This window comes from Fundulus heteroclitus, chromosome 13, assembly GCF_011125445.2.
Source record: "Fundulus heteroclitus isolate FHET01 chromosome 13, MU-UCD_Fhet_4.1, whole genome shotgun sequence".
In the NCBI taxonomy this organism is placed as follows: Eukaryota; Metazoa; Chordata; class Actinopteri; order Cyprinodontiformes; family Fundulidae; genus Fundulus; species Fundulus heteroclitus.
In genome coordinates, this window is record NC_046373.1 from 30,577,873 (window position 1) to 30,605,459 (window position 27,587).

General features: G+C 40.4%; 1 protein-coding gene across 7 annotated transcripts in view; it reads right to left on the minus strand.

The window, feature by feature from the left end:
* The window catches only part of ptprua (protein tyrosine phosphatase receptor type Ua), a 328,377-nt gene that overhangs the window by 142,086 nt on the left and 158,704 nt on the right, over nt 1-27,587 (minus strand). For all 7 annotated transcript variants that reach the window (XM_012853466.3, XM_021311111.2, XM_036145582.1 and 4 more), the window contains exons 5-8: nt 21,064-21,179; nt 14,936-15,107; nt 11,747-12,040; nt 3,299-3,619 (exon numbers count right to left, since the gene is read on the minus strand). In XM_012853466.3, the coding sequence (XP_012708920.2) occupies nt 3,299-3,619; nt 11,747-12,040; nt 14,936-15,107; nt 21,064-21,179 (903 nt within the window). The remainder of the gene's footprint in view (nt 1-3,298; nt 3,620-11,746; nt 12,041-14,935; nt 15,108-21,063; nt 21,180-27,587) is intronic.

A 27,587-nucleotide genomic window follows, 5' to 3' on the forward strand; every position in this document is an offset into this window, starting at 1 on the left:
AGAATATTTTAAAAATTGTTGGATTGTCAGAAGATTAGAACAAGACAATGTCTTTGGTAATCTCAATGCTTGGTATTGGCTGTGCCTCAGTGGGTTGAGTAGTCATTTCCAATTGCAAGGTTGTGCGTTCGATTCCAGCTTCCTCATGTCACATGTCGATGTCCTTGTGTGCAATGCACTTAACCCCAAGTTGCCTACTGATCTGCATATGGGTGTATGAATGTGGGCCCATTAGTGAGTGTGACTGGACGAAAGTGGCTCTAGTACAAAGTGCTTTGAGTGATCGCTATATAAATTTGGTTCATTTCCCTTTTTATGATACAAACATCCATCTATTTTCTGACACGCTTATCCCTGCTGGGGTCGTGAGGGGTGCTGGTGCGTATCTCCTGGTGCTTTTTCCTTTTTGCAAAAATGGTTTAAGCTCAGTCAAATTTGATGGCAAGCATCTGTGAAAAGCCATTTTAAGGTTTTGTAACTAAATTGCTAGTGAATTTCTATCTGTATTTTGACTGAATTTTCAAAAACACAAATCTGCTTTGAAGGTATATATGCTTGGGAGAAAAACGAGTGGGAGATGCAAATAGCCATTAGCCGCATTCCTGTTTTATCCCCTGCTATGCATGCACAGTGACGTACTTCCGTTGTTATTATAAATAAACACTAAAGGTTTTATTTACTAGCAAAATGAGCATAAAGCATAAAGCACCAAAATAACAACTAATATGTCAGCAGAATGTGATAATCTTTCAAAAAACTGTATGCAAACCACAGTGAGATACTGACGTACACATTTAAAGAGTTCCATTTTTGTCTCATCTGATCAAAATACCTTCACATTTTTGGACTTTTTCTACCTTTTTTCCACAATGGCCTTTTTCATAAAGACCAGACATTTGGAATGCATGACTCAGGGTCCATTCAACAAATTCTTCCACCAGAGCTGTGGGTCTATATAATTCCTTCAGAGTTAACATGGTCTTCTTGGCGACTATTCTGACTGATGCTGAACTTGCCTCCCCTTTCAGAGGTTCAGAGGTTTCAAATGAATTTCCACTGAAATTGAATTAAGTGTTTGTAAGTCTAGAGAAAGGATATGAGAGGGTGCCTAGAAAGGAGCTGTGGTGTTATATGAGGAAGTCTGGAGCAGCAGAGTATGTTGGTGCAAGACATGTACGTAAGCCATCAGACAGTGGTGAGGTGTGCAGCAGGTGTGACACAGAGGTTTATGGTAGAGTTGGGCTGCATCAAGGATAGGTTCTGATCCCCATTCTTGTTTGCTGTGGTGATTGACAGGTTGATAGATGAGGTTAGACATGACTCTCCATGGCCTGTGATGTTCGCAGATGACATTGTGATCTGTTGTAAGAGCAGGGAACAGGCGGAGGACAATCTAGAGAGATAGAGGTAATAAAGGAATGAAGGTTAGCCGTAGCAAGGCAGGATACATGTGCGTGAATGAGAGGGACCCAAACGGAGCCGTGAGTTTACAGGGAGCAGAGATAAAGAAGGTGGAGGATTTTAAGTACTCAACGGTCAACAGTCCATCACCACTGTGAGTGTGGAAACAAGGTGAAGAAACATGTCCAAGCAGGTTGGAACAGGTGGAGAAAAGTGTCAGTTGTGTTGTGTGATTAAAGAGTATCAGCGAGAATGACAGGAAAGGTGACAGAGGTGAGACTACTGTACTGTATGTTTGCGAGAGATTGACCCAGAGGAAGAGACATGATGCAAAGCTATACTCTCGGGTTATTCTGGATAAGGGAACTCTTCACCTTTTTTCCAAGGCTGAGTTCCGTCACCCTACAGCTCATTTCACCTGCTTGTGTCTGAGACCTTGTACTTTAAGTCATGACCCTTATGTCATAGCAATAGGTGGTGGCAGGAATGTAGACAGACTAGTAAAACCAAACCTCACTTTTTGGTTCAGCTCCTTCTTTACCAGGAAAGACTGGGACAACACTGAAGTCAAGGCCCTGATCTGTCTATCCATCTTCCACTTCTTCCTACCATCACTCACTAAAAAGACACCAAGCTATCTTAACTCCTTTCCTTAAGGTAAAGACAAACCTCCAACTCAGAGGCAGCGCCGTTTTCTGGTTGGGAAACCTCACTGAGGAGCTGACTCCCATCCAAGACGCTATACGACTGGCAGCACACTGCCATGGTAGTGGTTTCCTAACATGAACTAGGAAAAAAATTTGCATTGTGCCAAAAATGCAGACGGAGTTCTTGATCAGGTATACAAAGACAAGATAGTTCATAAAAGTAACCCAGATATGCCATACTCCTGCCATACCCTACAATAAATACTGCAGCCTAAATAAATAAGTAGCATCCTTATTACTGCAGACGAGGCCATATTACATTATTCTCTAAAAACCCTGATCAACCCTGATCTGACTTCTGTTTCCCTCAGAAGACAATCTAAAGCTTAGGTAGTCAAAGCAGCTAAAAAGAAAGCTCCGTCATATCTCCAAAGATTTATCATGCTCTGCTTAGCAGCAGAGTCACGGCAAAAGGAAATGACAATGGTGTGAGGTATTACATTTTAAGAAATCAACTTCCTTCAGCCTTTAAGACTGTAGTGTGTAGGAGTGAATAATTAAGACATTTTTTAAGCCCCTTCACCAACCCACCCCGTGGTGTTTAAAGTGTTGCTTTAATCACTTCATGGAAATCAGTCCTGCATGCCATGTTCACATGCATGAAAATAACAAGTGATTATGAAATGCGACTAACTGCATATCACGAGGATCGATTACTCCAAGTCAAGAAGTATTCCCGGGCGGCATTCAGTTACATTGGAATGCCTCCCCTATTTTACATAACAATAGGAGTGTGACCTTTTGTGCCTTCATCCATGGGAAATTTGCATTAGACTGCACATAATCTGCTGATGTACACAGGAAAATATTATTACAAAGATAAGCAAAATCATTTTAGTGTTTCGCTGTTGGCCATGGGCTGAGCTGATTAATGCTTCACTAGTCCCTATTATAAAGGGCTGATCTTCCGTTTAGTTATGCTGATCCAGCTTTTCTTTTAGTCAATATTTGTGTTTTTTTTCTTTTCTTTGCTTGTGCTAGACAACATTAGTTGTCTAGCACAAGCACATTTTTGTAAGCAATGCATAATAATCATCCAAGCAAGAAGGCAAGATGTTGCAAGAAATTCTGAAGCCAAGTACCCATGACAAAACCGAGCCTCATTGCATGACTAAATTAAGAAACATGCCCTCAATACAAGTTCACATCATTTGTTGGCATCCACTGAGAACCAGTACACTTCCACTTACTGTCCTCCTCCGTCTGAAAGGTGACTTCCCGGCTCTCCTTCTTCCCCTCCGGGTTGGCCAGTGCCAGCCTCACGTGGACAGCGCGGAAGGGTGGCAGGTCCCTCAGGGTGAAGCGGGAGGTGTTGCGGTCCACTGACAGGCACTCCCTCACGGTGGCGTTGTTGCCCCCACTGCTCCCCGTTGGCATGGAGTAGCGGTAGCAGAGGTATAGCGTGTATGTGTGGCAGCGTGTGAGGTTGTAGCCCAGCGGCTCCCACTGGAGGGCCAGGAGGCGCGGCTGGATCTCTGTGGCTGTGAGGCCACGCAAGGCACGCATGGGCTCTGGAAGGGGCACGAAGCAGAGACATTACATGAAAATGAAAATGCAATGGGTTCCTACTAAAGAGACAGAGGCATACAAAGTTTTGCTAAATTCTTTTAGGAAAAAAAAGCTTTAGATTTGATCATGTACAACCACTGCACTGCAAACTGCAGTCTATTTCCCAAGTTGTATGCAATTGCACTGAATTTACACAATTCAATTAAACTAAAACTTTCATTAATATTTTTTTAGACCTATTTTTCATGTCATTAGGTTTGTAGCTGTTTTTTTTTTTAATTTTACATTATTTTCTTGAAAGATCAACACTCCTTAGAAGAAAATGTACCCATCCTCTTTTCCCAAAGGTTTTATGATTTTCTTTATTGTAAAACCCTAAAAGTAGCAATAAAATGGGGGTTCTGTGAGAAAGTTTCTTTTCTAAAGTAGATATTTTTGAAAAATTATACGATGTGTTTTTTTTTCTTCTTGTTGTTTTTTCAAAAGATCATGAAACAGCTCTAAACAAGTTTTATTTTGCTGGTCTGAGGGCATAAAGTTCTCTTTGGATTGTAAAGGTTGAAGACCCCTGCAGTCCCCTACTGCATGTGAGGTGGGAGAAAGATCATTTATGGTATTCAAATATTTTAAAGTTCAAAACCAAAATAATAATAATGCACTTGTATTCAGCTCCTGTTCCTTTGATATCCCTTGATAACATGCAGTCTAACCCATTGCCTTCTTAAATCAACAGATTGGTAAATAGAGTTTTTACACCAGTGTGTCAATTAATCTCAGCATAAATCCCGCAGCTCCATGAAGGCTTGAGGCTTGTTAGAAACAATTAGTGAACAAACAGCTTTGTAAAAATCACAGAACACAGCAGACAGGTCAGAGATAAAGGTGTGGAGAAGTTTGAAGCAGGGTCAGGTCATAAAACAATATCCCAGCAACAGCAACAGCGCAACAACATGCATCTGATTTAATACATGAATTCATCAAGTAGAAAACAGACGTGTGGACCAGTGAGAATCATAAAAGTATTTCCCATTTTCAACTGGAATAAAATTCCGTTCAGATGTATTCTCAGTCCTACATTCAACTTCTGGGTTTTGAGGCAAATGAATTGAGAAAGTCTCTTCAATGCTCCTCAAGTAATGATGAACAACCGTATTAAGAGAACCAGATGCAAAACCAGAACATGTTGGCCTGGCTGGACAAATGCAACAAGCCACACTGCTATTAGTACCTGCAGGACTAAGTAAGAGATGAACATACAGAAAAGCAACCTGCATGGATGTTCCGGTACTGATGCAGGCTCATAGCCTTCTTAGTGTGGCGTTCGCATGCTCTCCTGGAGCAAGCCTGGGTTTTCTCTGGGTTTCTCTGAAGTGCGGCCAGGATTTTTAGTAACATCTGCGTTGTTCCTGAAACTGTGATGGACTGGCAACCTGTAGAGGGTATACCTCACCCTCTGCCTACTGGCTACTGAGGATGGCTCCAGGGCCCCTTGGAACTCAAGCAAGCAAGTATGTAAAATAGAGTTTGGATGATAAAAAGCAATGTTAGTTTACATTAAGTTAAAAGAACCCTACCCTGATCCTGCAAAAATTCTACCCATGCATGTGGAAGACTCGCTCCCAATTGTTTTCTCCCAAGGAGAATCCCTCCTTCTCTCCCTTCTGGTCTCCTCGACACGCACAAAAACAAACATGCGCCTCAAGCTCATGCACAATCCTAGGCTTTATCGAAGGACTTCCTTCGTTCTTTGACATAAATCACTATGTCTTGGGTAAATGGGATTTTCTTATGTGAGTGGTCAACACTTTCATAGACAGTTTAGCTGTGTATGCAGTGACAGGCCTTGGAGGTATCACTACCCCTGTAATGCAAGAGGAGCTGCTGCTTAGCAACGATTCCGCGCCTCATCGTGCCAATGGCAGAGAAAGTCGTCCTGTGCTGTCCCCAGTTCGCTGCTTACATCTAACAAAAACAAGCCTGGACTCGCTCGATCGCACAAACAATTAGTCAGTTATTAATGAAATTACGTCTTTTAACTCATTTGTTTAACCAGACAAAATTAAATCAAGGCATAGCTTCTTTAAAGGAGCAATATGTGATTTTTTTTACCACTAGGTGGGGCTTAAGCACTGTCTGTAGACCAAAACAACATGTCTTCTACCCATTACTCCGCCCCTCCTCTCCCCTCGCCTGCTATGGACATATTTGCAGAGGATAAATACACAGCAAAACAGCATCATCTTTGGGAGGAATATGTCTAATGAAGAAGTAAGTAACTCATAACTTTACAATGCTGTTAGTAAAAGAACATTTTGTTTCGCTAGACACGCTCGCTGCCGTTTTGTGCTTGGCAGTAGCATTTTATGGGCAGGGATGGGCTAACCCCAGAGTGGCAGCTGTTCACATGCACGTGTGGCCGGCTTGGCTGTGTAAACAAGAGTCTGAAAAATAACACAGAGAGACGGTGTGTTACGTAATGCCATAGTGAAGTCCATCTGACTTATTATCTTTAACTCTTCACAAAACTATTTTTAGTTTAGTTTTTAGTTTACTATTTTCCACTTAAGTGAAGACCTACCAATGGCAAAACGAGTCAATTTAAAGTTTGACGTTTTGACTTGATTTACAAACCCAACATTCAAAACAACATTCTGCGCTGTGCCTATAATTTTGAAAGGAGAAAAACCTGACTGAGACATTATTGATGGAGAGGCCGGATCGTTTATAGGGAATGTTACGTCCATCCTGGGTAATTTTGCAAGATTTGTTACTTGATGCTCCTTTAAAGCAGGAAAACAATGGGCAAGATGAGGCAGTGACTGGCTGCAAACTTTCGCAAGCTCATGCTGGTGAAGATTCTCAGTCATCCAGGTCATGGTCATTCCAAAAAAAGTAAAAAACAAAACAACTGGACTTGTTTTCTGTAGTAGAAGACGTTTCGCTTCCTCTCCAGGAAGCTTTCTCAATGCTTACAGCCAAGCCAATAACGACCTTAACGACTCCTCGTTACAGAGGAGTGGACCAGTTTCGATTCAGTCTGCTGGCTTAATGGCTTTAACGACCGCCCATTACTAAGGGGTGGACCTATTTTGGTTGAATTTGCATGTTATCTAAGCCATTACAAGGCCTTTGTTTGCCAATTGTATAAAGCTTGTTACTCCACATTACTCCAGACTTTTTGAATTGAGAAAGCTTCCTGGAGAGGAAGCAAAACGTCTTCTACTACGGAAAACAAGTCCAGTTGCTTTGTTTTTTACTTTTTTTGGAATTTTGCAATCTCAGACTTAGGGGTTTAAATGGGTGAAAATGGGTCTGTATTCACACAGAACTCCAGATTTCCGACTTGCTAAATGAATACGACTTGACAGGAGAAGGTTGTGTGGCTAAGGTAATTACCACACATAAGCGGACAAAGCCAAATTACAGCTCTTAAGTGGCAACATTAGAATCCCACATCTACTTGTGGACGCCTTGCAAAATGTCCACTTTCAAACAGGAATGAGGATGTGTCTGTCCAGTGTCCTAGCCTGAATTTCCAAGTGTACTCCAGTGATACGAAATGGAGGAATTTGAGAGAAATGCCCTTGGAATTGCAGGGCAGCACAGAGATGTGGATGGCTCTTAGGCAGCACTGGAGAGGCAATAGCCGCAGCCCCGCTGCGTCACCCCACATGGATCACAAGCTAATAACATGCATGAATGGGGCAATGTCAAAAAGGAGAAATCACTTCTGAGAGGACAGACACATCCCTCAAGTGTTTGCTGACTTTAAGATGGTTTGCTCTGTCCAAAAGCACAAAACAAACCAAAGATTGTGATGTTCTGACAGCAGAAACAGGAGAAAAATAAAAATAATAACAAAGGCAAAATTTAGGTGCACAAAAAAGAATAGCTGGAAAATGTAATGTTTCCGAGAACAAACTATTCGTTTATCTTTTATCCTGTGATTCCATCAGGCCTGTGCAGCAGACCAATCCGGTGAAAAGAAGATCTGTCACAAGCAGCGAGTTCACTTTTTGCTTCAGACACCATTACTCATCATTACAGCTGCGCCCCGGCAGGTCCTGTCCCGTCCCCTCTGCCTTGGCGTCCTCAACCGATCCAGCCCTGAACCGACATTCTGCATGATTAGCCTAATCAGAGGGATTTACCCAGAGGCAGAGGGAGCCAAGCAACCAGAGGAGAGATGAGAACTGGAGCAGGAATGGATGAATGGTGGACAGGGTGGGTGGGTCCCTGTGGATCTGCACATTTTATCTCGTGTTTTTTATCTTCAACCGCTGCCTCACAGAGATGTCTCAGGGGCTCGTCTCTTTTGCCAGGGGTGCTTTTTAAAACGTGAAGGACTATCAGCACACACACTATTAATGACCAAGGAAACCGTATGGGTTTTGAGCTGGAGACACTTGTTCAGGCCAATTTCTGCTCATTGACTTCTGTGATGTAAATCTTAAAAGTTGACATGAAGTCTGTTGATTTTTATCTACATTATCTACACATTAAATATCACAATATTTATATATATATATATATATATATATATATATATATATATATATATATATATATAAAGCAGCATCTTTATATGGAGATGCTGCTTTATATATATATATATATATTATATATATATATATATATATAAAGCAGCATCTTTATATGGAGATGCTGCTTTATATATATATATATATATATATATATATATATATATATATATATATATATATATATATATATATATATATATATATATATATATATATATATATATATATATAAAGCAGCATCTTTATATGGAGATGCTGCTCCAGCATCATGGAGCAGCATCTCCATGATGAGACGTGGTGGCTCCACCACCACGTCTCATCATGGAGATGCTGCTTTCAGGGTGAGGTTCAAGTTTAAGTTTTTATTTTTTTATGTATATGTATATGTATACATATACATACATATTTATATATATATATATATATATATATATATATATATATATATATATATATGCCAGATGTATCCTGGGACGCACATGATCCAATCAACACTAACTCAAAAATCTAATTAGATGTCCCTATCCTTTTGTGCATCCTTGGTTTTGTAAACTGGTCTAAATGCCACCAAAGTAAAAGCTGCGCCGCATTTTCTCTACAAAGTACAGGTCCTTTTTCTTTGTAGCTTTTTTTTGCCTTGAGGTTTTTATTGGTTTTCATTAATTGTCAATATAAAATGGCCGTAAAATGCTTACATTTCATGCCAAACCTAATTGTACATTCTTTTCTGAAAAACCTTAAGACACCTTCTTGCCGCTGATGGTTGCTCTGATCCAGATTTGGGCCTCTTTTGAAATGTAGCACATTGTGATCCCTATCAAACCAAAATGTGACCACAGATCAAATAACCTCCATCTAAATCCTGTTGAATGTGAATGTAAAAAGGAGGCATGTGATCACTTTTCTTTAATGTAGATTGACCAGATTATGGAAAAAATTACATCAGCTGCCAAAGCGGGTAGGGAAAGCCTCTTTCTGCTGATGATTGGGAAAAGATGCATGGTCGGTGCAGAACAAAACAAGACAATTTAATTTCATTCCAAATATGGCAAATGGGTGAAATGAGAAGCAGCCTTTACTTGCATAACCATATCTAAGTGGAGGGGGGGGGGGGGGGGGGTTAAACTACTAATATATCAGTTGGCATGGCCTTCTGTGGACTACCTGCAGTTGCTCTGGTCCCTACAACAACTCAGCTGCAGCTGTACAACATGTTCTGTTTATTGGGTTGCATAGTGAATAAAAGGTAACTCCTTGTGTTTTTACCCGATTCAGCTGTTTGCCACTAACTACACCTACAAAATGACAAGTAATCATTGGAGATGAGGAAATAGAAGAAGTATTTGCGTATACATTTCAACACTGGAAACTGGGCTTCTGGTGATTGCGCATATGCTTGTCATGGTTATTATAGCTTTGACAGAGAAAAGCTGAATTCCGGAGTAGAAGCTAAATCTTAGATCAGGGTCAGATTGGCAGTGTTTCGACCAAGAGTTGAGGAAGGAGAGGAAAAAGATAATGCAGAAGCCGCTAAATTTTTTACAGTTTTTGAAATGACCATCCGTATCAGCAAAAGCTGCATGGGACGGATAAACATAAGAAAATGTCAGGCTCAACAAGCATCTAAGGAGGAGACGCATAGAGGCGGATCCATCCAGAGTTGGTGTCACAGAGCCTCCGCTGTCTTCTGCTTTTGCTCTGGGCAAAAAGCATCAGATGTGAGAAATGGGAGTCGACAGGAGTGGCTGAGTGGAGGCGCTGACGTAAACGGATCAAACACTGTGGCAGGTGACAGGAACATAATGACGCCTGCTTGAGTCAGGGGGTCTTTTCTTTTTTTTAAAACCAAAAATGAGCAGCGACCTCGTTGAAAGACAGGCGAGCTGTAATTAGATGGCTATGCTTAGCGTGACATGAAACAAAATAAAAGCCAGAAAACATGTTGACCTTGGGGGCTCCTATGGCTGGCCGAAGACAGGTCCAAGAGAAAAAGATTTCAACTGTTGAGCTTGGCAAAGAAATGTCCATGTTCTTGTCTTGCATATGAATGAGTGCAGTTGAAGGCAGAATCGTGTGTTCAATCCATGATGTGGTTTTTATTGTTAGAAAGCCTCAGAGACCCGGACACCTTTATGATCCAATGGCAGCAAGCTAGTTTACCGTGGGTCCACCACCACGTCTCATCATGGAGATGCTGGTTTCAGGGTGAGGTGCAAGTTTAAGTTTTTATTTTTTTTACATGCAGCGTTTTGACCAGGTTCAAACAATGTCCCCTACATGGTAAACTACAAATGGCGCCCCCAATGGTTTTCTTCTTGCCACTCTACCAGAAAAACCAGATTGGTGGAGTCCTTCAGAGAACAGGAACATCTGTACTGACATTTACCAACACACACACTTTACTTAGGGGTGGGCGATATATCGAGTATACTCGATATATCTCAAGTTTTCCTCCACGCGATAGTTAAAATGACTTTATCGCGACCATCGCGTGTACATTTTCATGGCAAGATTGAGCCGCTGTATTTAATTCACTCTGAGTTTAGTTTTTCCCACATGCTGTGAACGCATCGCTCGCTCCTCCTCCACACCAGAAAGCGCTCTGGCGGCGCGCACACACCAACGAACCCGTGCGCTTACTTAACGTTGACGAGACAGCGAGAGCTATGGTGACAGCGAGCTTTACAGGCAGTGGAAGGATGTCGAACAAAACGCGGTAATTTGCAAAACATGCCGTAACACCATTGCCACAAAACGGAGCAGTAGCACAAATTTATTCCACCTAAAACGTCATCCAGTACAAAATGAAAAACTGTTGAAACTGGCGTCTTCTTTTGCTAAATCCAATATGACAGAAAAAAACGTTTGTTTACAATTTCCCAGCACCTAAAGAGCAACGGAAATATTTTTGAGATGCTCTGAATATGTAGCTGCGACTGGTCAGTTGATTTTATAGTCACAATACAAGCTTTTGTTTTTGGGATTGTCACATTTTTATGATACCTTTTATTTCAGGTGTATTTTGTGTCAGATATTTCCTTGGTGTTCTTTTTGGCTGCTGGGATGTTCTGTTTTTTAAAGTTCAGTGTTGATCACGAAAGAGCTCTAATGTGACAATATTGTAATTTGTGAAAAGCTTCTATGTGCAGCTGTGGTGGAAAAAAATGGCTAAGATAAAACATTTTAAATTATTTTTTATTTTGCAATCAATTTTTCAAACAAAAAAAAAAAAAACTGACACGTGAATATGATATATACCAATGCAACTTTAGGCACTATTTGGCTAAAAACATTTGTTATTCAAGGTTATTTGAACATATTGCGATATATATCGTGTATCGTGGTATAGCCCAAAGATATAGGGATATTAGATTTTCTTCATATCGCCCACCCCTAACTTTACTTGGCAATAAACTTGATTCTGATTCTGGCATACAGAATAATTAGTTATTAGGCAACCTCCAAAGGCCATTAGTTGCACTGGATTTCGGCTACATGTATCAGAGTAAAGGGGTCTGAATGTAAACTAATACCAAATGTTTCCGATTTTTGTTTCCTTTAAAAAGCATTTTGGACGGCACCAACCTGCACACTTGGTTCTGCTGACCAGCGGTGGCCCAGGCGCTCCGGTGCCGCCCTCCCCGGGCCGGGTTAGCAGGACGCTGATGTAGTACTCCGTGTCTGGCTCCAGGTGCCAAACCTTGTAGGTAAGTGAGCCCACCACGTGGGTCTCTTTCCAGGCTGACTGGCTGGCCCGGTATTGGATTTCCCGTCGAATGACAGGTCCATCTCCAACGATGGAGTTGGTGTTGAGCTGGATGATCAGGTAGGTGGGTCCCGCACGCAGGAGCTGGGGCGGAGCGATCGGGGTGGGGGGCACTGTAACAGAGAACGTCATGTCATTTGGTGGGAGCGTGTTAAACCTAATTTCTGAGAGCTAGGCTGACGTCACATTGATCTAATATTTCAGCTCAAACTGTTTTTATTTTTGATTAGAATCAGCAGAGATATGTATGCTGTATAAAGCGTAAGGTGACTGAATAAAGAAGTTCTTACCTACCTGAATATGACATCTAAACATTTTTCTCAAAACTTTCTACTTTGCAAGAGTTACATTTCTAAGATTTTTAATCCTTTTATCACTAACATTATGGTAATAATACCCAGCCTGATAATGGATTTTTCAGCAAACCTTTCAGGAGTGGTAAAGTTTTGATTATGGAACTGGCAAAGACTACAGACTTCAGAGAAGAGGGCATGAGGAGGGACGGACTGATAGGTCCCTGATGGACGACGGTTAGGTCCAACATTAAGAGGTGCATTCTTATTTTTTCTTCTCATAGTCATCCAGACAGGGAACATACTTCAAATTCCAGGCTTTTCAAGTATTTTCCAGACTATGTTGAGCCCTTCTTGAACACTTGACCATGAACAATTAAACCCAGGCAGTGGGCTGGTTTCAGGCCTCTTGTCAAGATGAAAGGATGAAGGAAGGCTCGGTAGAGAAAAAAGAAGCTTTTTGTGTGCCTGTAAACCAAGTAATAATAAAAAAAAAATACAAGAAAAGTTGGCAACAACCACAAGGGAGCCAGACCTGGAGAAAATACATTTATTTTAGTGAAAACCCTCTCAGCAGTGTGATGCATTTTGTTCAGAGAGGCCTGCATCAACAGCAGCACAGTGCAGAATGCTGGCTTGGTTTCCTTAGACAGAAGAAATTACCTCAGAGGAAGAAAACCCAAATGCTGATTACTTTATGACATGGATATCTTCTCTTATCCACTAGTGCCACAGTGGATGTTCACTATGAAATATAGAAACCTTACTAGGAGAAGGGAGCCACTTAGACTAGCCGTCATTATGCTAGATTAGCTTTTGTGGCAATTTACCATTTTAAATTGTCCATGAAACGTTATTATTGGTATTATTATTATTACGTTATTACCCATAAAATGTACTATTTTAGCCACTTTATGTTTCCAACATAAATATCACAAAAACTTGTGTAAAAACCTTTGAACTCTCTTATTTTTTTCAGTTTCTTGGTCTAATTTCGTTTGGTGTTCTTTTTTGTTTCGGTCTTAATCTGTTTCTTTTTTCCACGTGCTTCATGGTTTCTGTGTTTATTTCTTATGGATTTGTTTTTGTTTTGATGATCGTTATTTCTCTTTCTTTGTGTTTTTCTCTGTACCTTTTTGCCCGTTCTTTTTTCTGTTGTTCCTTGATTAGTTTGCTTTTTTTCTTTAACGGCACTAGTGGCACTACAGGCTGACAGGAAAGGGGGTTTTGAGCGAAGGCGGAAGACATGCGGTGATGGACCTCAGGCTGGAATCGAACCTGGGTCAGCCCCGTCAATGACTAAGGCCTCCGTATATGGGTCGTGCTCACTACCCCTGCTCCATCGAAGCACGCCCGTTTATTCTTTCTGATTCTGTTCTCTTCTGTTTCTTGCTGCCCTTCCTTCACTGCAAAAACGGATCTAAAAATAAGCAAAATGTTCTTAAACATAGTGTTTTTGTCCTTGATCTGAGCAGGTAAATATGATCATTTGCCAATGGAATTAGTATTTTGACCCCTAAATTAAGATAATTAGACATCCTGCACTTGAAATAAGATGATGGAGATGAATTGTTCCTATTTTAAGTGCACAAATCTTATTCTATTGGCAGATCATCTTATTTACCTGCTCAAATCAAGGACAGATCCACTAATTTTAAGAAAAGTTTACTTATTTTTAGTTCCGTTTTTGCAGTGTTCAAAAGCCAGGATTTCTCCCATTCGTGTATCTGTCAAATCACTTCTCAACATTGAGCCACAATAGTCTCATTAATAGGAAATATGCAATGTTAAAAAATAAATGTGGTGGACTTCCAACTGAACCAGGTCAAGGTTTACAATGTCAACACAGTAACTAAATATAGTAGAATGGAGAGTAAAAAGTACATTTGAACACATTTCCCTTTAAAATCAGTAACTTAGTGTGATTTTATATAACCATGATCTTCCTGACAAGATGTGCGTTTTCAGTGTGAATTTGTGATCGACAGAGTGAAACGACTCTTAGCTCTTGTTTACAGTCTTTGTCCCGAGTCTGAAGTCTTTTGGACCATTTCGAATATTTTCTTCCATGACTCTTTTGTATTTAACTCCTAACCTAACTTCCTCTGAACTATAACCAGCTTTCCTTCTGAAGAGCAGTATCCTTGCAGAATTGTGCTGCCACTACCTGTTTTAAACCCAGGGATGGTGTGATCTGGGTGACCTTGTTACTCTTCCATAAACTGTAGCATGTAGGCCAAAAATTTCCACTTCAGTCTCTTCTGATCATATTACCATCTTCCACATGTTTGCCTTTTGCTCTAAATGGATTGTTGCAAACTGTGAATGGGACTTTTTACTAACCAACCAGGGATTGCTTTATCTTCTCCAGAGAGGCCAGATTTCTGGAATACACGTCTAATAGTGGTCGACAGATTCTCCCACCTGAGCTGTGGCTCTCTGCAGCTCCTCCAGGGCTCTTGGCTGCTTCTCTAACTGATGTTTTCCTCATCCATTTAGGTCCATTTTTGTACTCCAACATGGTGATGTCATTGAAAAAAAAAACTCCACTATAGATGTTGGGACTGATCAGTAATAAATGCTATGATCTTTCCGTAAGCAACATGAAATTATATTAGCTTTGGTATGACTATATTGCATCTGACGGCTCTTTTTCCACCAGATTACAAAGCATGTACTGTGTCACAATGGCATACACTGGTAGGTGTTGCTTACCTCTCACAATGAGTTCTCCAAAGTTGGAGACAGCGGCACCTCTTGGGGACAGAGTGATGCAGCGGTAGAGGTCCTGCTCTCCCCGCTGCGCCTCCACCTGAAAAGTTGCCATCAGTCGCTTGTGGCTCAGCCGCGACAGCCAGGAAGTGTCGAGCACGACGCTGTTTCGCCGCTGACAGCCGGACAAAGAGCAGACAGAAAGAAATCAACTTGTTTACCCAAGGTCTATCGATGTGATTAAAAAAACGGGCACAACAGCCTGAAAGGAAAGGCGCAAAGACAAAAGAGGGTTGAAATTTACTGTGTGGCGAGGCGAGATAATGAATATGTTCTAAATGTCAGCGGTAACAATGCGGCTTTTCTCCCGCAGCCTCCCGGGCTGTTGTTTCCCGTCAGCGCTACTGGAGCTGACATCTCCTCAGCTCCCATCATGCTGATGTGTCTGCGCTCCGGGCACACTGGCAATTGGCTCAACCCGTCGAGGATGGAATCGCAGGCTGGAGCTTGGAATGCGCCGTTACAGGTGCAAGACGCAATACACGCGGCTCTTTTAGACAATAAGCCGACTATTATGTAAACTGTCATCTTGCCTTTTGAAAGGAAGTAGATTTGATGCCCACAGGTTTGAACTGGTAAGATGAAATGGGAGGTAATGTACTGCCCTTTGTGAAATATTATTGCGTGTGCAGCGGATATGTGTATACAGCCTTAATCTAAGTATAAAAACTCCTACAGCTTTTGACTTACACGCTTCAAAATAACTGTATAGTCTCAAGGCACGGGAGATCAAAAGTAACCAAAAGCGTCGTGCTGCATTAAAACATGTGGGTCTGACTTCTCGCCATAAAAGATGAAACAGTAACAACTTCAAGTGTGCAGCAGCATCAAACTTTCTGAGAGTCGTCTCACGCGAGTCCTGACTGTATTCATACGCTCGTTGGATGACATCCCTTTAGCCCCGCTCACTTAGACAGGAAGTTCCACCGCTGGATGTCCTCATCTTACAGTGTGAAAGTTTCTGTGTTCCAGCGCTTTCAGCACCATCCAACAGCGACTCCTGAAGGACGAGCTGGAGCGGTCAGCAGTGGACCACCACCAGTCCCTGTGGACACTGGATTACCTCACTGGTTGGCCGCAGCGTGTGAGGAAACGGGGCTGTGTCTAAGGCAGGTTGTGGTGGCATCGTCTCTGCTCACTCTCTACATGCAGACTTCTCCATCAGCTCACCAGGCTGCCACCTTCACATGTCCAATGCCCCCCACCCCATGCATGGAGACTGAGCAAGTGTTTATAACATGCTGATGGTCGCACGGGTTCTTGATCTGATCAAGAGTCGCTCACGTTGTCTCTCAGCTGCTGTGGGCCATTTACACGCGCTTTAGCAACTCTGAGGTGTTTGCATGTACACTCACGCATATTGCATAGTTTTTCCTCACATCGTTATGCTGTCTTTCCTCTATTTAACTTGGACATTGAATTTTCTGAATATGCTGTATTATCAGTTAATAATTGGGCAATTTTTCTCCCTTTCTGATAAGTTCATTTTCTTTTGATTTAGAACTTCACTTTAAATTAGCTTTTTATTCATATTACCTCATCCAGTGTGTAACTATGTGTTTTTTGACGCTGTCAGGCCTGAATTTGTTTGATTATATTTTATTATATAGTAAGTACAATCTGGCATGGAAGACATAATTGTGAATGCTTTTAAATAATAATACCAAAGGATGTTCAAGAACTTCTAGAACAAAACTACCCATCAGTAAAAAGAACATTAAAATTTTTAGCAAGCTGGATTCTGGTCTCAGACCTAGACTTTAACACAACTGTTATATTAAAATAAGTATATGCTCCAAATGATCCTATCCAGTGCTTTCAGTGGAAAGAAAATGTCTGTAATCCCTTTAATGTCAAACAAATATAGGACAAAAACATGGCCAATATTTTATATAGGTCTATCTATCAATCTATAGATCAATAGTTTCATTTTACAGAAATTACAAAGAACAAAAAAACAAAGCCAGTTCTAAATCAAATCCACATGAGTCAATCAAAGTGCCGTGAAGCCAATTTTATTAACTTCAAAACTCATGGCAATACCATGGACAATGTGGAAAAATAACATTTGAAAAAAATAAAGATATAAAATGAAGTTAAAAACAAGAGGTGATAACTTAAGAGTTTAATAAGCTTGTTACTGTTACAGTTTGCTTCTGTAAAACATATTTCTTCTCAGTGTTAGGCCTGGCCTCATCAGAGCCATGCCACTTTGGCAATATTAGCCCATGCTAATCATCCACTGTGCAGGGCGCCAAGTGCTGAGGGAGGCAAAAAAAAAAAATAGGCTTGTGAAAAATCCTAATTATAGTAATCATAATAATGACATATTCAAAATATAAATGTGTAAAGCATGTAATGAGATATGTATAAGCAATAAAAAAATATTTGCTTAAGAAAAAAAACTCCCAGCAATACATCAGTGACTACATCTAATTCAAAGCTTTGCAGTAGAAATAATCCAAAAATGTTTTGTAAGGCAAAAATAAACACCTAATCTCCTGTTTAGGGGTTTACAATTAGCAAAAGAAAGGGGAAGAGTAGGGCCTTGCTTCTCTCAGGGGTTATTAAGTGGCTAAACAATTAATACCATAGATATGCTGATGGAATCTCTACCTGATGGTCAGTGGAACAATATGGAGGAAAATTATCACTCTTTCTACAGCAGCAACTACAGCCTACAGGATTTGATCAACGTTGTTAAAAAGCCAAGGATTTAACATTACTCTTAAAATAAAATAAATAAATTAGACTAAAAATGGACATATTTAGGGAAAACATTTCTATGTAAAATAATGAAGGACAGTACACTACTTGCTTTTGAACAGATCAAAGAAAACCTTTGCTTGAGTCGCAGGGCTTTATTTGTTAGATGAGATTAGGAATGAGATATTTTTGATAGCAACAAAATAAAAGGCATGGCAGAGTCAAACCATGACAGGACCTGTTTAAGAGAGCATGTACCAAAAAAAAAAGACACAGGCATATTTAAGTGTTTAAATGGGATATAGAGTGGAAACCATCCACCAACAAAATTCAGTAACGCCCCAGTTTGCTGGAGAAGTTGTGGAAATACAAATGCAAAACACTATCATCTTTTTTTTATTATTAAAATATACCAGCAGGGGACGTAATTCAACACCAGAAATACTTGGAAGCAGTCTTCTGGGAAATTCATTCAGATTTATTTCAGACTCATATGGCCCACGGCGACAAATATTTGTTTTGTATCTTTCTGTTATTTGAAAAAAATATGGCATCTTCAAGCCTAAACACAGCGGAGAATGACAAACTAAAAAAAATTAAATATATGCCCTTTAAGATGTTGCTGAATGTTTGAAAGTTCAGAAATGGTCAATCTTTTAAATAGGGGGCGTTGAAAACAGCAAACAAAGTAGACTTAAGCTCATTATGGAAACATCAGTTTTGCTGTAATCACATAGTGATCTCATCAGCATAGAAACTGCACCAATTGATTGAGAAATCACCAAAAAAATGATGTTTTTTTTTTTAAATAGATGGATGAAAGACAAGCTATCGAAGACTTTAGAGAAAACTTCTTTTTTTCTGTTTTAGTAGAAAGCTGTGGTCCAGCTAACCAAAATCATCTGAATACAAAATATTATAAGAAAGACCGAAAGCAGTTTGGATTCCCAAATCCAGTCAACATGATACAAACTTTAGCGTCACCAGTTTGTGTTTAGCTCTTTGACATTTTGAATTTCAATGCATCTGCCTGACACAACAGTGCGATGTTTCATGCTAGGACAGATGAGATAATACCGCTGACTAATTTTAAAACATTACGCCGACAATTTGTTCAGACTAACAGAAGCAGAGGAAAGCAGCTGATAACCGGCTCAGAAAAGGACCTTCACAGCAGGCAGGCCAGACAGAAAGCAGCAATTAGCACAGTCGGCACTTGTGATAATACATGCTATCATTGGTTAAGGTTGTGAACGTCTTTGTTTTCAGCAGTTAGAAGGTTAACATTTGTGAAATGGGAGAAGTGGGGAAAAAAAATGCAAAGACAAAGTTGAGAGTCGTTGTCGTCAAACAAAGAGGTGACAAGCACTCAATTGTCTGCATTTCCCACACGAATCTGTGTCGTGTGCAGCTATAACCACAAACTTATAAACTAATATGTGTTTGAAAATTGATTCTCAAACATACAGAGGGGGGGGGGGGTAAATGGAATACTGAGGATGCTAAGATCTCATTTGCGAGGCCCCCTTCTCCCTGCTGCTCATTTCAAAAGCACTCAGATGTTGAGGCTTCAAGGCCAGGGGAGGATTGAGGCATTCAGAGAAGGATTTCTGACGACTAATATTAGCTCTCATTCAGACGAGGGAAATTGAAACTATTTTCAGTTCGTGCGCGCGGGAGAGATGGCTGTCGGGGCTTTACTAAACCAAAACCTATCTCGGTCTGAGAACTAAAAAAGAGAAAGAGCTAATTTAATAAGCTCGTATATATCTTGCAACCGGATCTTTTCCCAGCAATACTGAAATGATGAAAAACAGAATATAAAGGCGCAAGCTTACCGCCTAACTGAGCAATATTACAGGATTATTACTGATATTATAATTAGTAATTAGAGAACGGGTGCAGAATATTCTGCAGCTACACCGATTCAAAAACCTGGAGGATAATTCAGCGTACTGTCAACAGCAATTATTTTCTCACAGAGAGGTAATCATTCTGTATTGTTTGGGAAGTAACGGTAGCCTTATGAACTCATGTTGGCTTGTTCCATCCTTCCAGCTTTGTGGGAACAGGTTGGAGACGTCGCCTTTCTGTTCCAACATCATTGCACTGTTGCGCAAGGAAAAGTCCATCAAGACACGGATACATGAGTTTGTTGTGCAAGAACTTGACAGCCGAGTCCTGAGCTAAACTTCACAGAACACCTTTAGGAAAAATTGCTTTCTACTGCACTCCAGCCCTCCCTCCACAGCGCAGCCTGCCGTGCTGGATTTGGCCCTTCTCAGAATGATCAATGGTGCCTCTGAGGAGTTTGTCCTTCCGTCAAGCAAATAATCCATTCCCGCCCTGCGGCTGGCTCTGCCCCCTTCAGATTTCAAGCAAGCAGCCACCCAGTCCTTCCTAAAAAGGCCAAACATGATAGTGGGGAATTGGAACCCCCACCCCAAATTGATTTTTCTGACCAAAGTCCTAGAATAAGTTGTAATACTAAAAGTACCTCCATTTTCCCACTTGTTGAGTAGTTCACACTGCATCTCCAAAACTGAATCCATAAATCCTTTCATCATGTGGGCCACGCTCCCATTCGGAAACATCCCCACAAACAATTTCTTCACTTTTGTTCTATTCTATTTATAGATATAAAATGCCAAATAAACTGGGCTTATGTTATTTATCACTCCCTCTCTAATTTAATTTATTGGCACTACACTGCAAAAACGGATCTAAAAATAAGTAAAATGTTCTTAAAGTTAGTGTTATTGTCCTTGATTTGAGCAGGTAAATAAGATTATTTGCCAATGGAAAGAGTATTTTGATCCCTAAAATAAGATAATTAGACATCCAGCACTTGAAATAGGATGATGGAGAAGAGTTGTTCCTATTTTAAGTACAAAAATCTTGTTCCATTGGCAAATCATCTTATTTACCTGCTCAAATCAAGGACAATAACACTAACTTTAAGAACATTTTACTTATTTTTAGATCCGTTTTTGCAGTGTATCACAACCTCCTGGGGACATTGTTGTTTTTTTCACACTATTGTCAAAAATTCTGCTCATTGTGGGAACAAAGTTGTTTCCAACACAGAAAATATGAATGTAAAAAATAGTTAGAGCTTTACATTTGACAGGACGTTGACCATCAATTATGTTTTGAAGTTTAACTGAGAATTATTTGTTTCTTGTTTTAAATTCAAATTATTTCTTTTCTCCTTGTGCTGTTTATATGCTTCTGTGTCTATCTCTGTTGCTTTTAACAGAGATAAGATTCTTAACAATAATTCAAATGTTAAGAAGAACTATTCGAGCAGACTGCAAATAATACAAGGAAATAAAAAAAACGGAAGACACTAAACGTTTTCCTACCTCAAGCACGAATGGCTCGGTCTCAGAGACTTTGCCCGTGGCGACGCACTGAAACGAGGCGTTCTGCCCGGCGTTCACCTCCACGTCACCCAGCCGAGAGAAATGAGGCACCTTGTCTGTTGGAGTGGGGACAGACAGGAAAGAACACACGTGGAGTTAAGCGTACAGTAACAAAGATATGGAGAGGAATTCATTCAGAGTCGATGTAACAACAACTACAATCAGTCCGACATACAGCCACACAAACAGGCGGCTGAAACCAAATGATTTTCTTTCTCAAATTTATAAAAAGAAATATAGTTGTCAAGGCGAGGAAAATGTGTTCGTATATCATCATTTGCACAAACGGAAAATAAATGAACAAAGATCACACAACTAACATTACAAACATAACGTGCATTAAAAGAGGAACACATACAGTAGAGAGAGGGACTGCACAGTGGTGTGTCACAGCGTGAGACCGTGTAGTTGTTGCACGATCGTCTATTTTGTTTGCATATTTTGAATTTGAAAAGACAGTCTTTCAACCTTTTCAGTTCATCCGGCTGTTTATCCATGAATGAATACATGGTGGCCTGAGGAACCAATAGTCAGCAGGCAGGCAAAAAGGAACAGCCTTTATGAGGGATAATGGGGGCCCAATAGGCCTCTAAAGGTGCGTTCACACCAAACGCGTGAGATTTACACATCATCCCTATGTAGAGGCTCATGTAGGAGTGGAGTCATACGAAGCAATGCAAAGGACACGTTTCTAGCAATGCAAACGACACAATTAGGGCAAATAGAGCGAAGCGGAAATCGCGACAACTTTTGCCGAAATCTGAACTTTTCTGTCAATTCGCGTTGCATCCACCAATCAGGGACTGGTTCTTGTGACCTATAGTGAAGCAGCACAGCGGAGACAAAGCTTTTTTCAATAAAAATGGAAGACAGAAAAATGTATGTTGACATGAGATGAAGGAATGTTCTTTAGAAGTTTGTGGGTGCCTTTGAAAAAATAGCCGTTTTAATTCCGCCTTTAAAAGGACTCTTAAATCAGTCGTCCTCCTCTTGCATCTCCAAAACTGGTTCTAGCCAGCCGCCACCTCTGTGGCCAGCTCTGGTGCTCTCTCTGCCCAGCCTCTTGGGCTGATCTCCTTCTGTCTCCAGAGCACCTCCTGGCCTTATCTCTGTTGTACGGGTAATCCATCCCCGAAGCGGGATAACAGTTTTGGATGCTGGATAGGTGGACGTACAGTGGGAAGCGACCGTGATCCAGCCATAGCTCCTGGATTCCCAGAACTGGGAGCATCTCTGGAGGATCTGGTGGACCCAGGGTCCACCGTTGTTCGGCTTTCACATTAAACACAGCACCGTGACTCGCTCGGTAAAATCCCAGTCCGCCATGTTGAGTTGAACAGACTACAGGCCAGCCAATAGAAGCTCTACTTATTTGATGACTTGGTGAACAGAGTGGAGCATTGTCCCCGTTGACCACAGGATTTGCTGGCAAAATGTCAAGTGAGCAACAGCAGGCAAATCAGGCCAAGAAACTGCAAGAATCCTGTTTTGTTTGTAGTTTTTTAAATCATTTTCGAATACATTTGCTCCCTGATCTATTTGTGCAAAAAATATGGAACCAATAATACCCACAACATGGTCCTAACCCAACTATTGAGAAGTACTACTGATTAACCCTGGAAACAGTCCCTGCCCCAGACTACACCAACTCCTGAGTCCCCATCCAAATATACCTTGCTGTAATGTAGGAGAGACTGTAGCAGAGGATGAGTTTGGATTTCAGACCAAACAATTGGTGTGCTGATTTTGAAAGGAGTTATTTCAGCTCCCTCTCCTTTTTCTTCAAGGATGCAATGAGTTATGGTTCACACTCAGTCTGCCTTTTCATGAGCACCAGAAAAAAAAAAGGATATCTGAATTTCATGAGATCATAAATACTCCACATTATCATTCATTAACATTTTCCTGCATTTGCGCAGCTATAAAAATAAGAATATGCCAATTCTCACTGAAAGCCAAGTAGATCTTGGCAGCAGTTACTACAGGCAACAGTATAAAACAGTGGTATTTTTAGATTCTGTATAAAAAGCACGGTGCATCATAGTTAAGCAACATTGGGATAAACCAAATTTCAAAGAACATTAACATTAGAGAGAAAGACTTGTAAGCATCATATTCCTGTAGTCTGAAGTCATCAAATCAAAACCTTTTGTCAATGTTATAGACAACTCAATGTTAATGTCACAATTTCAAGGTTTTTGGTTATGATTTTCAAGATTCATGTTGTTTTTGACACTTATTAAGTTCTATTGGTCTCGCCATTGTCTGTTGTTGCTTTTTTGCAATTTATAAGTTCACTTGTCCATGTTTATATTTGTTAGATGTTTTTCCATGTTACTGCATTTCTAGTTGATTCTTTTATTATTTTTTACTTGCATTTGTGTTCTCAGTTAGATTATATCTTTGTATCGCTGTTCAGCTCCATTCATGTATGTTTCCGTACCTACGTTTACATGGACAAGAGCAATCGGAATAAAGAGCCGATCGAAGTAAAAATGGGTCATGTAAACACGACAACTGGAACATTGTGATCGCATTAAGCTCAATCGGAATTAAATTGTATTCCGAATGAGAGGGGTGGTTTATACCAGTTGATAATCCGATCGACATGCATATAAATGTTTGTCAGGCTCAAGTTATTCCGAATGTGGCAAACTGACCTGAGTGTGCATGTGTGCCCGACGTAAACGTGACGTATTTGCGTGTTGTTCAGTGGCAGAATTATGTCGGGAAGCAAAACTGTCAGGGCTCCTGATACAACCTTTCTATTCAAAACATTAAAAGAGCTAAAATTATTATTTATTCAGTAACGTTTCAATCGTAATTGGAACCTCGTGCAAGCCCAGCCTGGGTGCTTGGAAGACAAACAAAGTCATACACTATTGCTTTGTTTACTATTTTTTGTAGTTCAGCAAAGATGGACATTCTTCTTCTGTGGTTTTTTTAAGGGACATTTGATGACTGCACATGTCAGAGTGGTTCTATGCTGAATAAAGCCAGGTGCATATAAGAGCACATTATGAACGGATGAATTGATTGTGTGTCCACATAAATGGTACAATCCAGTTATTCTTTTGTTTTTTAATCTGAATACATTTCAAATTAATTGCGAAATTTTGTGCATGTAAACATGGCTACTCTGTCATCCTCAGCCATAGCCTCATCCAGTTAAGCTTATTCAGTCCACCTGTTGTCTTGTCATCACTCTGCTGCTTCCCACGTGTCTCCTGCTATTTTAACTCCCATTTCTCATTAACTCCTTGTTTGATTTTTCTGCAGTTATGCCACATCCTTCATGTCATTTACTGTGTTCGTGTCAAGACTGTTTCTGTCCACGTCACGTCATGCTAAGCCAAGACATGCCTTGTTCTGAAGCCCTTGTCCCGATGTTATTTAATTTCTTTAATTACAATATCTCAACTCACCATGCTGGCTCTGCCTGCCTGTCAGCACCTGGGTCCATCTTAAGAACCACGTCTTGACAGTGAAAGGTTTTGACACTAGAGCAGAGTCGATCAACTTGAAGGATGCTAAGTTTATGTACCGTCTTTGGTATTGTTTGCAAATACCAAGTTCTTTCACAAGGTATTAAATTTCTGTAAAATGGAAATGCTCCAAATTGTTGAAAAGTGGAAGCCTCCTAAGGAGCCCAAAAAACACATTATCATTAGGCCGTATTGTTGTCCAAAGTATGCTATTGTTTTGGGCGAACATATATGAAATGTAAAAGCATTGTAACTCTTTTTCATTCAAGTAATAATCCTAATTTTGAATTTTTTGTTTTACAGACATCGTTCAGGGCCACGCCTCAGAAATAGCGCAACTTACATTAATTCTGCAGTGGTTAGCATTTGTTATGCCACTATGCTAAGCCATAAAACGAGCTGACAATAAGTACGTATTACCCATGTGAAAAGTATGTAGCTCTTGTTTTTTGTTTTGTAATAAAAAATGCTGTCATTATTTAGTCATTATCTTAGTGTATCTATATTTAAAAATAGGAATGGCACAATGCTTTTTTTGAGGAAAAATAAGATTAAACAATGTAATTTGTGGCATTTGAGATACTATATTGCGGTTGTTTATTATATCATTCATATTTTTAAAAAAAATGTATGAAGCTAAGACAAAACCCATTGAAATGCACCATAAAACGTAATTGAATTGAGGAAATATTTTATTAGATAAAAAAAAATAGATATTTGATAAAATGTGGATATTTCAGGCTATTATTTATTATCTCTTTCCTGTTACCCAAAAAATAACCTCTATTGACATTGGCAAGAAAGGACTTCAGTTCTACCACATACATAGGGGTAATTGACCCTTTCAGAGCTACTGAAGGCTGCTTTGGCTTCAGGCTAGCAAGCGGATGGATTGGACTGAGGAAATTATCAGAAATGCACGTGTCTGCAGTACTCATTTTATATAAGGTAAGGTTATCTGTCTACTCTTTGAGTTCACTAAAAACCCAGTTTTCATAAACAATTGATTGTAATACATAAACACGCAGTTTCATGCAGTTAAATCTGGATCATAGCATTAGCTTGTGGCTAATGAACAAATTTCTGTGTGTCTGCTGTACTGGACTGGCAACGTCCTGATTTCATGGCTTCTGTGTTGGTGTTCACTGAGCCTAGCTAGAGATATGAGGCAAAGATGGAAAGGTCAGGATTATTAGCAGACCTCTCAACTTTTATGTAAAGTGGAGAGTGAGATTATGCTCATTTTCAGAGTGCGTGGGTGTGTGTTGTTAGTAGCTCGGTTTTGCTGTCACTGCAACTGGATGCTGGATCAAGTCTACTCCGTCTCATTAATCGACTAGACATAGAAGTAGAGATGTTTCACTTTTGTTAAAAAGTGAAAGAGGAGTGTCAACACTTTATTGTTCAGTTAGTAGGTTTAAACAGAAACATTTTTTTCTTGCGTTCTTGTTTAAACATACCGAGACTGCCTACTATGAGGAGTATCACGTCTGTTTAATCTCCATTCACAACATTTATGCTCAATATTGCACCTTCTAAAGACGTAATGCCGAGCATACACCGCACAATGTTTTCAATCGTGGTACTCAAATACATCTCAAACTGTACGACGTAACCTCAGGGTTTGAAAGTTCACTGCTCACGATATGTGTTCTTACACTGTGTGGCCCCACGCTCTGATGCGACCTGACTGCTCACACTGTGCGTTCAAAAACCACACGTCGGACTCAGCCCCGTAGAGAAATGGCGCTTCTCGGACCCGTCTACCCGGAAGCTAAATGTCAACAGTAGAAGAAGAAAAAGGCGGAAGTGTCGACGCTCGTTGTTAAGTATGAGGCTCACTAGAACGAAATGCGCTGCCTTGGCAATTCTACGATTTGCTCCTCCGTAGTTTGACTCCATGTCACACGTACGGCCGTCATGCTTCTCTCCACTCCTATGTTTACGTTTGAGAAGACGAAGAAGAATCTGCTTGTTTGTGTGTGCGCAGTGCGCGAGGTCGGGGGAAATCGGCTCGTAGACGGCCATAACTCCGCTTCAACAGCAGGATGCGCTCACGATCACTCATGAGGGCCGACTAAATTTCAAACATGTTTAATTTTCGAACGACCGTCCAATTTCTGATCAGGAGGTGGTCGTGACAGGCCAATCGGCCCTCGTTACCCCCTGTATACTACACAACGCAGGACGCACGATCAAGCTGAAACTCGGCCCGATCCAAAAGATTCTTGCACAACTGAATCCATCGGCCCGAAAAGGGCAAAAACTCGTACAGTGTATGCCCGGCTTAAACAGCTCTGTGGTCATTTCCAGATTTCTGACATAAATATAATTTGTCCCTCATTTCCAGAAATTCGGTCTGCTGCCACCTTCATAAGTCCATTCCAGCTGTCTGCTTTATTTTTGTAAAATATGTTTTGTTTTTAGATAGACCCACATGAACGCATCAAATGAAACAGACCCCAAATCTACAAATAATCACTGAATAAAGTAAGAAAGTGGTTTTAAGTTCTTGCCGGTATTATTACACTCCTTTCTTTAAGAACTGCTTTTTTATTTTATTTTATTAAAGAGAACCACTCATGCAGAGTGTCTCAAGGCTCCATTCTTGGCCTCTTCCTCTTCTCTCTTTACTCCGTCCCTTTGGAGTCAGTCATAAGTAACCAGTGTTTAGCCTTCCTTTTTTTAGGCAGAAGACAGTCAGACCTTTATAACACTAACAAGGAAAATAGTTGCTCTAAAAAGAAACTTCTCAAAGACATTGCAGAAATCATAGATGTCAACAAAGTTTATGTTGTGTGGACGCATTGATGTCTCTAACATCACTGTTGACCTATGACCTTTAAAGTCAGTATCTGACACTGACTGCAACAGACCTGAGTGTCGGAATAAAGAATTTGGTAATCTTAACTTTGATGCTCAGTTCAAATCTGTGGTCCAGTCCAGCTTTTTCAAACTGAGACAGCTGACTAAAGATTT